Source organism: Watersipora subatra, chromosome 2 (assembly GCF_963576615.1).
Source record: "Watersipora subatra chromosome 2, tzWatSuba1.1, whole genome shotgun sequence".
Classification (NCBI taxonomy): domain Eukaryota; kingdom Metazoa; phylum Bryozoa; class Gymnolaemata; order Cheilostomatida; family Watersiporidae; genus Watersipora; species Watersipora subatra.
In genome coordinates, this window is record NC_088709.1 from 43,478,977 (window position 1) to 43,491,694 (window position 12,718).

The 12,718-nt window shown below is 36.9% G+C and overlaps 1 protein-coding gene across 1 annotated transcript; it reads left to right on the forward strand.

Annotated features, from left to right (window-relative positions):
* Positions 1 to 8,024: 8,024 nt before the first annotated feature.
* LOC137387144 (tetratricopeptide repeat protein 28-like) lies at positions 8,025 to 11,817 on the forward strand. The gene is made up of 2 exons (XM_068073460.1): positions 8,025 to 9,861; positions 9,934 to 11,817. Exons 1-2 carry the CDS (start codon positions 8,046 to 8,048, stop codon positions 11,499 to 11,501), a joined length of 3,384 nt encoding a protein of 1,127 aa, XP_067929561.1. The 5' UTR covers positions 8,025 to 8,045; the 3' UTR covers positions 11,502 to 11,817.
* Positions 11,818 to 12,718: the final 901 nt, after the last annotated feature.

Genomic DNA, 12,718 nt, shown 5'->3' on the forward strand with positions numbered 1-12,718 from the left:
GTAACATGTTCATTTCCTTCCGCAGCCGAGTTATTTTAATTTTTTTCCAGCTAAGAGTACACAGAACTACAGCTTCTACAGAATTTGCACAAGTACTCCGAGGGTTGCGATAGGCGGTGGTGAAAAGAAAGAGAGCAGCTGGTATCGACTTACTGTCACCCTGTTTTAGCCATGACCAGCTGTACGTCACCCGCTCAAAAGTAAGCTCAAGCCGAAAACTGTTTGTTCATACACCCGATAGAAAAACAAAAAATGCTGTTTATCCGCAAGTGTTGCGTTGAACTAACATTGGTTATTGTTATGTCATGATATGTTCTTCGTGTTCTGCTATACCGCATGCAGCATTTTCTAACATAGTTTTCAGTATATATATATTTTCATGCATATATTTGTTTTCCTTATTGTATCTCATACAAAACCTATCATGTTGGCGCTATGTTTTATTATTGTAAGGCGCTAATGCTGTATCTGCCTTGACATCATACTGTCTTTGCTGTGATACATATAAATTTTATCAACACAACCTCATTACTGTTTGTATATACCATGTCAAAACACAGGCTATAGATAAAAAACTGGTGAGCTATGATTAGTGTTTTAAGCATGTAGAAGTCTCCATTCAATAAATGCTGGCGATAGCAAAATATTTTGTATAATTTTTTAAAAGATGCAAAACTGTTCAATACTGCCAGTTTGAAAAACTTCAGTTCAGTTTGCCTAGCAATGTCAATTTCATTATCAGTTCTCTGTACACAAATAGGGCAACTCCGATTTGAGTGGTTTGAGACTGATGCATTGCAGACTAGCTGTAAATTGTATTGCAGATTTCCATTGTTCTCCCTAACATTATTGACATATATGACTGCATATGTGTATGCATAGTGTGATCAGGGCAAAATATTTCAGTAAACTGCATATTTGGAGTTGTTTTACAGTATGAAAGACAACTCTCGATAAACCTCTTGCTGTACATGAATCTGTTCCGTTGACGGGTAATGCAACTAGCGGTTTGCCGTCACTCGGTAATGCGCGGGAGACCTTTTTCACCCCGAGTGCAGCGAGAGTATCCAGGCGCGGCTTTCCAGATGAATGTGTTGGCGAGTGCGAGGCGATTGATTGCGAGGCGGGTGCGGGCCGATTGATTACGAGTGTGAAGCAATTGATTGCGAGGCAAGTGCAAGAGCGCGATGGTCAACTGCTCGGCGGGAAAAGACTGGTAAGCCAAAGGTGGGAGCTCGGCGACAGAAGTGCGCGATGGTCAACTGCAAATATTGACGGATATGAACGGATGCATGAATCTAGACACATAAATCTAGAATATTTATTAGATTTTACATGCATCTAGCTGTAAAACACATTGCAGATTTTCATTGTTCTCCCCAACATTATTGACATGTATATGTGTATATTCAGGGCAACAATTTCAGTAGAATATTTACATAATAATAAATCAGGGCAATATTTTCAGTATACTGCATATTTGGAGTTGTTTTACAGTATGAAAGACAACTCTCAATAAACCTTATGCTGCACGTGAACCTGTTCCTGTAGGCGGGTAATGCCGCTAGTTGATGTATAAACCAACAACTATCACAGGAGCAACATGACACTCTTAAATGCGTTGGAATGTTTTTGTCTGCAGCGCTTTTCATAACTATTTTCATTGTGTATCAGTCTCCTCAATATCACATTATCGATTTATTTTATCTGTCAAATTCTTTCTACTGAGTCTATTCAAGAATGGATCTACCATTATCACTGGGTGCCCTGGCACCTGTGATGATGAGAGATGAATTGTATAGTGTTATACCCTTTAAAGCAGAAGATTGTATTTGTCTGCAACACTTTTCCGCTACCGGGTTTACTTGATTCGCCATGTTTATGGTTTGAATTACTATGTATTGTATACTACTACTATTATGTATGGAGCAGCAATTATCTCAGGAGCAACATGACACTCTTAAATACATTGGCATGTTTTTGTCTGCAGCTCTTTTCATAACTCTTTCCATTGCGTATCAGTCTCCTCGGGATCACATTGTCTATTTATTTTATCTGCCAAATTCTTTCTACTGAGTCTATTCAAGAATGAATCCAACATTATCATGGGAGTCACTTGTGATAATGGAAAACCAAGGATAGTCTGACACCCTTTAAAGCAGAGGATTGTATTTGTCTGCAGCGCTTGTCCGCTACTTAGTAGGCCTACACTTGGTTGGCCATGTTTATGGTTTGAACTACTAGAATGGTCCATCAGTTGCCTGTCATAAAAAAGGTACTGCTGGTACTGATGCTATTAAAGCTATGGCTACAAAGTGATCTTGTGACCTAGATAAGATCTTTACATTTGAGGAACCCATCATTATCACAGGGGGTCACATGATAGCCTTAAACCCATTGGAATGTTTTTGTCTGCAGCGCTTTTCATAACTCTTTCTATTGTGTATCAGTCTTCTCAGGATCACATAATATATTTACTTTTATCTACCCAATTCTTTTCTACATAGTCTAACATCTAACAGTCACTTAATATCAATGTCACTAGTTTGGTTTACAATCTTTCTTTAATTGCTTCTGGGTCATTTCGTGGGCAGAGTGGTCACAGTACATTCAGTTTTGGAATAGATTTGGTTCAGAATAAACTACCACATCGCAGCATTGTGATAGCGGTCATTGCAGTTCACCACATGCCTGGATTGAAGAAGTTGGGGGATAATTTACAAGTCAGTATAAAGCATGATGATCTCAATCTGTCATGTTAACACGCCGTATTTTACTAGCTTTATGTATTCCCTGGTATCTGATGTCTAAGACTCTCTTCAGTGAGACAGCAGTAGTAGCGGGTAGTAATTAAAACATTACATTGAGGTCCAATATAATTGACTTCTCACTATAAACAGCTACCGTAAAACCTGTATTTGAACGCCACCTCTGATTAAGCGCCATCAGGGAAAAGGGTTGAAAAATAGAGCTCCACCTCTTTATTAAATGCCGCTTCTATTTGAACGTCACTTATATTTGGCCGATACTATTTAGCATTCTTAATATTCATAAACCGATAACAACAAGTGATGAGTAGAAAAATGTCCACAAAGCCGTTCCAATAATGACTCGATTACATCAATAACAGTTTATTAATTTGTTGTTTCTGTTCGTATCAAAGTCCATTTTCCATTTCCAAGTCTTGAGGTTTTCTGTTAGAAACTTTGATTACAACACCATAGAAATTGTTAGCAACTGTAATAGGCTAATAGTAGTTCCTTTTTAATGCAGTCTCGATACTTTGATGTATTTGGGAAAAGGTTTTGCACTTATGATGGAAAATGTGCTACTACGTATTCTGATGGATTTACTAAGCTGAGCTTCTCGAGTTGTCATACATGTTCAGTTATTCTCGAATTATCCTTGTAACTCAGAAACCAGCTTGTGTGGAAAGCCTATAAACTTAACACCCAGCACTTTCTATATAAGCAACTGTGCTCCAGTGTTATTGTATAAAACTCTATAATATTTTGTTATTCTATAAATTATTCTGAATGTTTACCATAGGATTCACAATAGAGAACCTGACAGTGCTTTAATAGGTAATCATTTGAGTTATGCTTGGAGTAATATGGCTCACAACTACATCTTTGTTGTTGTGAGCCATATATAGTTATGACTTTGTTACTGCATGAAATGAGCGTGTTGTTTACATTTTAGAGAGAGTGAACCTCATTTTATGCACCAGAGAACTGAAGAGCAAGTCTCTTCCTGACCACAGCCTCTACAGTAAAGAAACCTTCACTTTCATTTATCTCATCCAGTATACTAATAGAGAGACCTCGGAGACCTGAAAGAGTAAAGAGAATGTTCTACTAAAGTGAACTGTAAGTAATACACACTTGTTATAAGTTCTGTTAGAACATATCCTCGTGGTACAACCTGGTAACACCAAGTTGTTATGTAGAGTATTTTACATAGACTCACCAAGTGTCAGGATATTTGAAGTGTCGGCCATGTTGTTGCTAATATTAATTGTTACCTTATTTGGACTCAGGCCAATAAACAACTATGGTCTCTACTACTCAGGTATGTAGGGTGAAAATAATTGTGTTTTAATGTTGACTAAATATTAGTCTAACTTCCTAAATGCTTCAACAAATCACGATTTATTTACAAAAAAATTCTTATTGCTATGTGCATTCGGGAGTTACATTTGCTTGGGCACTAGAAGTCAGGGTTGTGATCAGTACGAAAAACATCCTAACTACGCATTGATAAATACTCACTGATGGCCAGATGTTACATGGCATTTCAGCTGCAGTAAATTGTTGCACAGATATGTATGTAGTCACATTAGCCTCACAGATCTCACTTAGTACAACCACAACACAATCGCAATATGTGAATGCTGCTCAACTTCAGTAGGCTATGAGTGAGCAAACAGATTGATCACACTCAGCATGTTGTATTTGGTTGAAATGAGAGACTTATAGTTTTAATTTATGATCTCACACGTCTTAATGGAAGTAGCTCTCACATGATGACAGCATGCTTATCGGAGCAACTGACACGTCTCAAACAGAGCAGGAGAGTTGTAATAGACTTCTCTAGGAACACACTCATTCGGTTGAAACCAGACATTAATGGTTAGATTAGTTGATGTAAATTATTGGAGACAATTAAAGATAAAGCTGTGTACCTTCTGTATTCAGAAGGAGATCATAAGAGTTGCTAGGATACCGCATCCTACCAGTCCTGCATTCTTAGCTAAACTGTACTGTTATTAGAAAAAGAAAGTTTGTTCAAAGGATACCAAAGCTTTGTAGAATTCATTTTCATTGTCATTTTGCAGCACTTGATGGGTGACTTTCCATACTTGGAGTATTTGACTAGGTCATACTTATCAAAAGCTGGAACCTCTGGTCACTGGAGACATTACCTTCAGGTATGTTGTTTGCAGAACTTGACGTAGATTAGACTTTGATACAATGTTAGTCCAAAAAACTAAATATATTTATTGAGTGTGTGAACCTTACTGGTAAGAAGTTTAAATATGATTGAGCTAATTCATACAGGATAGAAAGTTGTGACTAACTAACTCAATATATTGCAATAGTTTAATCAATAGTTCATTGATCGTACAGTTTAGACTCTGATAATTGAGTGAAGATGATTTAGATTTGTCCTAACGTTCAGTGGAAACATTTGAAATTACATTTTATTATAAGTTTAGTTTTTTGTACTTTATGTTTACAATGCTATTTCTAAAAATACCTCTTTTAGGCTCACGGACTAGCAAACTATTGTTTCTCGCATGATCCAACAGTTGATAGACAGAGACTTGTTTATGAAATAGAAAAACGCTGGTACCGTAATAAACACCCCCTCGATTATAAAGAGTTTCAAAAGCTTACCAGCGAGCACAAGCTATTGCTTGGAGATTACCGAAGAACAACCAAAACTGACTTTGAGACTTTGGATACCTTCGTGGAAAGGTTTGATATCGATGACCCATTCTCTGAGACCAATCTGACTCATGCCAAACAGTTTTCTGATAAGCTGTTTTCTATAAGTGGATCATGCAGTAAAAACTTTGTAAAGCTTTCACAGAAAATTATCGAATGTAGTTACCAACTTGCCAAACAACGAGGCTATCAGGCTCCTTGTAAATTTTCAGCTGTTGCATTAGGGTCAGTCGCCAAAGGAGAGGCAACACCATATTCTGATTTAGAATATGCATTCATCGTTGAAGAAAATGATGGGTACTTTGAGAAGCTTGCAGTGGACACATACTTCAGAATAGGTAATCTGGGTGAATCTCCGTTGAAAGGTTTTGACATCGAGGACCTTGCGTTATCACACAACTGCCATCTACGAGAAAACATTTCCGTGAAACCAGGTTATCGCATTGATGGGATAACAAAAAACTCTGGAAACATACCAACAGGAAACGGCAGAGATAACGGGCAACAACTAATATTCACACTAAATGAGCTGATGGAGCTTTATATGAAATCTGCTGAGGCTCCTTTTGATGGATTTGCTGGTGACAAATCCGATATGCTCTCATCTTCCGTGCTTCTCTTCACAAATGAGTCAAGTGCAGATAACGATTCTTTGTTTTCAGCATTTTCTCAAGCAAGGCAGGACTTTGAGTGTACTGAAGTCAGTCGAAATGAAACCATGATTACCAAGCGCTTGAAGTCTTTTGCTCAAAACATGAGAAAATACAGTTTCTTACCCAAGTTTATACAGTATCGGCCACCAGAGAAAGATGCAGATGAAGATTCTCTGCTTTCAGCATTTTCTCAAGCAAGACATGACTATGAGTGTACTGAAGCCAGTCGAAATGAAACTGTGATTAACAAGCGCTTCACGTCTTTTGCTCAAGACATGAGAAAATACAGTTTCTTACCTGAGTTTATACAGTATCGGCCACCAGAGAATCGTGATATTAACATTAAAGCGGACATTTTTCGATATCCTACTCTACTCGCAAATAACCTTAAGATGTGTTTGGGATTGAAAACCGGCACCTCTTGGGAACATTATGAAAGTCTACACCAGCAAGGTTTGCTCTCAGATGATAACCATATATACCTAAACATCATACTGGCTCTATCTATCTATATACGAACTGCTTCGTATTTAAAAGAGGGTTGTCAAACAGAATCAATCAGAGTTGAACCCAAATTTAATTCAGTTGCATCTACAAGATACTATGTTCCAGTTGATCTTTTTGTGTTCCTTGGATGCCTTCTTATCCCAGTCAAACTGTCAATTGAGTCCGTAATAGGGAAAATTGAAAAGTGTAGTACTGGTTCAGTTAATCACAACAACTCAGCTGAACAAATTATAAAAGCTGTTTCTGTTTCTCAAAAAAGTTTGTTGCCCAAGGTTCAAGTTCTCTACTTCACCGGTCAGTACCAAAGAGCTAAAGATGACCTAAGTAAGGTCATTGGTAAGCCAATTGAAAGCGCAAGCTATTCCGAGTTCAGCAAATGCATAGAGAGCTTGATTATGGAACATAGTACCTCAAGGACACCGCTAGCTCCAACTTCTACAACGCTCGCTGAAGATCGTCCAATGCACCGCAAATATTCCGAACTTTGTGCCTACATTCTCTACTACACAAACAACTATGATCGTGCTGTAGATTTCTTCAACCAGTTCCTCGCTTTCTCCCCTGCGCAGCATGGATTATGGAGGCTCCTCATTGCACATTGTCATCAAGAAATGGGAGACATGATAACTGCAAAGAGTTTCGTGGATGAGGTGAGTATTTTATAAGATGTGTAGACTTTGTCACCGTCATACCATTTTTAAACTATTTCATCACTAAAATTCAAACTGATTCAGTCAAACCTCAACTTATGATCATCTTGTGATACAACATTTTTGATATGCGTCATAAAATCTGAGTAGTTTGCGTCTCAATATATGAAATAAGTTCTAGCCTGCAGCAATTGAAGTTTTATATATATACATATACAGTATATATATATATATATATATATATATAGCTAATAGCTATAGCTATTAGCTATATATATATATATATATAGCTAATAGCTATATATATATATATATAGCTATAGCTTAGTTATAAATATATATATATATATATATATATATATATATATATAACTGTTAACCTTTTGTATAAATGCCTTTTCTTAGCTGCTTCAGTACAGGGTCTGACAGCTTAAACCTAGTTGATAACATACTGGTTTATGTTTGAGCTCAATGTATTGGTGTAAATAATCATAGAGTTATGATCCATTACACAGATCTTGAATAAATTGTAGGCGAAGGTGAACTTAAAAAGTCTGAGCAACCGCTCTGACCAGAGTTCAACAGATTTATTGAGTCAAGTTTTTGGACCCGATTGCAAGCATGAGGATGCATCTACAACCTACAAAAACATTGGTTGGCTTTTTCAATGCTTGAGTGACTACAATGAGGCTCTGGATAATTATCTAATGGCTCTAAAATTAGATGTAGCTTGTCATGGGCAGATTTGTGATTCTAGCATAGCCAGTGATTATCACTACGTTGGTATGGCATATCGAAAGCTTGGACAGTATGAAAAGTCTCTAGAATATCATACAAAGTCATTAGCTATGGAGCAAGCTATATATGGTGCAAACGCTAACCATAGTAACATTGCTAACTCCTACAATAACATCGGCTCGGTGTACAGTGATTTGGGTGAGTATGAAAAGTCTCTAGAATATCATACAAAGTCATTAGCTATGGATCAAGCTATATATGGTGCAAAGGCTAACCATAGTAGCATTGCTAGCTCCTACAATAACATCGGCTCGGTGTACAGGGATTTGGGTGAGTATGAAAAGTCTCTAGAATATCATACAAAGTCATTAGCTATGGAGCAAGCAGTATATGGTGCAAACACTAACCATAGTAACATTGCTAGCTCCTACAATAACATCGGCTCGGTGTACAGTGATTTGGGTGAGTATGAAAAGTCTCTAGAATATCATACAAAGTCATTAGCTATGGATCAAGCTATATATGGTGCAAAGGCTAACCATAGTAGCATTGCTAGCTCCTACAATAACATCGGCTCGGTGTACAGTGATTTGGGTGAGTATGAAAAGTCTCTAGAATATCATACAAAGTCATTAGCTATGAAGCAAGCTGTATATGGTGCAAACGCTAACCATAGTAACATTGCTAGCTCCTACAATAACATCGGCTTAGTATACAGTGGTTTAGGTGAGTATGAAAAGTCTCTAGAATATTATACAAAGTCATTAGCTGTGGATCAAGCTATATATGGTGCAAACGCTAACCATAGTGGTATTGCTAGCTCCTACAATAACATCGGCTCAGTATACAGTGATTTGGGTGAGTATGAAAAGTCTCTAGAATATCATACAAAGTCATTAGCTATGAACCAAGCTATATATGGTGCAAACGCTAACCATAGTAACATTGCTAGCTCCTACAATAACATCGGCATGGTATACAGTAATTTGGGTGAGTATGAAAAGTCTCTAGAATATTATACAAAGTCATTAGCTATGCAGCAAGCTATATATGGTGCAAACGCTAACCATAGTGGTATTGCTAGCTCCTACAATAACATCGGCTCAGTATACAGTGATTTGGGTGAGTATGAAAAGTCTCTAGAATATTATACAAAGTCATTAGCTATGTGGCAAGCTATATATGGTACAAACACCAACCATAGTAGAGTTGCTGGCTCCTACAATAACATCGGCTCAGTATACAGTGATTTGGGTGAGTATGAAAAGTCTCTAGAATATCATACAAAGTCATTAGCTATGGATCAAGCTATATATGGTGCAAACGCTAACCATAGTAACATTGCTAGGTCCTACAATAACATCGGCTTAGTATACAGTGATTTGGGTGAGTATGAAAAGTCTTTAGAATATCATACAAAGTCATTAGCTATGGAGCAAGCTATATATGGTGCAAACGCTAACCATAGTAACATTGCTAGGTCCTACAATAACATCGGCTTAGTATACAGTGATTTGGGTGAGTATGAAAAGTCTTTAGAATATCATACAAAGTCATTAGCTATGAAGCAATCTATATATGGTGCAAACGCTAACCATAGTAACATTGCTAGCTCCTACAATAACATCGGCTCGGTGTACAGTGGTTTGGGTGAGTATGAAAAGTCTCTAGAATATCATACAAAGTCATTAGCTATGCAGCAAGCTATATATGGTGCAAACGCTAACCATAGTGGTATTGCTAGCTCCTACAATAACATCGGCTCAGTATACAGTGATTTGGGTGAGTATGAAAAGTCTCTAGAATATTATACAAAGTCATTAGCTATGTGGCAAGCTATATATGGTACAAACACCAACCATAGTAGAGTTGCTGGCTCCTACAATAACATCGGCTCAGTATACAGTGATTTGGGTGAGTATGAAAAGTCTCTAGAATATCATACAAAGTCATTAGCTATGGATCAAGCTATATATGGTGCAAACGCTAACCATAGTAACATTGCTAGGTCCTACAATAACATCGGCTTAGTATACAGTGATTTGGGTGAGTATGAAAAGTCTTTAGAATATCATACAAAGTCATTAGCTATGGAGCAAGCTATATATGGTGCAAACGCTAACCATAGTAACATTGCTAGGTCCTACAATAACATCGGCTTAGTATACAGTGATTTGGGTGAGTATGAAAAGTCTTTAGAATATCATACAAAGTCATTAGCTATGGAGCAAGCTATATATGGTGCAAACGCTAACCATAGTAACATTGCTAGGTCCTACAATAACATCGGCTTAGTATACAGTGATTTGGGTGAGTATGAAAAGTCTTTAGAATATCATACAAAGTCATTAGCTATGGAGCAAGCTATATATGGTGCAAACGCTAACCATAGTAACATTGCTAGGTCCTACAATAACATCGGCTTAGTATACAGTGATTTGGGTGAGTATGAAAAGTCTTTAGAATATCATACAAAGTCATTAGCTATGAAGCAATCTATATATGGTGCAAACGCTAACCATAGTAACATTGCTAGCTCCTACAATAACATCGGCTCGGTGTACAGTGGTTTGGGTGAGTATGAAAAGTGTCTAGAATATCTTACAAAGTCATTAGCTTTGGAGCAAGATATATATGGTACAAACGCTAACCATAGTAGCATTGCTAACTCCTACAATAACATCGGCTCAGTATACAGTGAATTAGGTGAGTATGAAAAGTCTCTAGAATATCATACAAAGTCATTAGCTATGGAGCAAGCTATATATGGGACAAACACTAACCATAGTGGCATTGCTAACTCCTACAATAACATTGGCTTAGTATACAGTTATTTGGGTGAGTATGAAAAGTGTCTAGAATATCTTACAAAGTCATTAGCTTTGGAGCAAGATATATATGGTGCACACACTAACCATAGTAGCATTGCTAACTCCTACAATAACATCGGCTCAGTATACAGTGATTTGGGTGAGTATGAAAAGTCTCTAGAGTATCATGAAAAAGCATTAATTATGTACCAAGCAGTATATGGTACAGATGCTGGCCATACAAACATTGCTAATAACTACCATAGCTATGCTGAAGCATACTCAGGTATTGGAGAATACTCAAAAGCATTAGATTATTGCAGCAAAGCATTAGCTATGTTTCAACAAGTATTTGGTGCAGACACTAACCATGGGGATATAGCTGAGTGTCTCAGTACCTTTGGAGAAGTGTGCAGTAAGGTAGGGGAGTATGGAAAGGCTTTGCAATATCACACCATGTCATTAGCTATGTACCAAGCAGTATATGGTTTAGATGCCAGCAATGTAAGAATTGCTGTGTGCTACAAGAGATTTGGTGATGTCTATAAAAGACTCGGTGAGTATTCCAAGGCTTTGGATTATTTTAAGAAGTCACAGACAATGTATAAAGTTACATTTGGGGTAGACACTACTCATCCTAAAGTTCTTGAGCTAAACGCTGCCATAGCCAATGTAGAGGTAACACAGGAATGAGAGTCTATGATAGGCTGGTTATATGATATTATATAGAGCTACATAGAATACATTCACTTTGATGTTTACATTGTAATGGAAGTTTTATAAGAGTCTGTGTAGAGATATCAACTATTCAACCACTCCCACAAGTACACATGACTCATCTGCTACCTGTTACTAACAACTTTACTAGTTTATGAACAGAGAAATAAAACTGTACTCTCTTATTTACCCCTTTATTAACAATTCTTATTCTTTTTATACCTTTATTATTTATATTGTTATACTGTTATATTTTTATCATTGCGTTATGTGACACAGTTTATTATTTTGTAGCTGCTATAATAATAAATATTAGATAAATATTATTTAGCAAAATATTCACAGGCTGCTGGACTATTAGTTTGATACAAGTCTTGGTGTAGCGGTTTCCCGCTAGGTTCAGTAGAATGCGAGTAGGATGGTTTTGATGCACTGATTTGTAATTAAGTTTATTAACCATCAAACCAAACCGTAAAATCTACAAAGTATCAAAAGCAACAATAGCTTAAAATTAAAAAGAAATACACTAATAAACAAATACACATAATAATACACCAATTCCCAGAATGCATAAGAAATTATTGTAATAACGATGTATTAAAAAGGCAAGGAAATAATATTAATAAAAGCATACATTTTGCCATCTGCAAACTCGCAGTACTGTTACTCTTAGAAAAATGTGATAAAATGATTGCAATTCAGAGATTACTAATGTTGCTCTTGCTGTAAATTCAGCTGTAAACTGATAGCTATTGCTGGGTAGTGGATTGCTAAACACTAAGAAAACACTGCTAAATAACACAGGACTGGTCACCCAACTTGAACAGATCTCCCCATCCAATCACAAACCAGGCAATGCTGCTCAAGCAGAGACAGTTCCATTGCCTAAACTTGCCCAAACCAAAAATTGCCTAAGCTAAACTGATTGCGCATTGGCAACAAGCCAATTTATTAGTGGAGTAAGAATTGGGCTCACTGAGTACACAAATGAAAACCATTGGGCAATAAAGTCGTTGTTGAAAGTGCAGAAGTGCATGCGATACATGCATGTAACCTTTTACACTTGGTATCAATACTTTCAAATGCTTGTCAACAGTGAAAACAGCAAAGTAGGAAAATGCTGCCAGTTCTAGACATAAAGTTACTTATAGGCAAAATATATTAACTTTTCAAAAGATTATCTGAAATTTTTC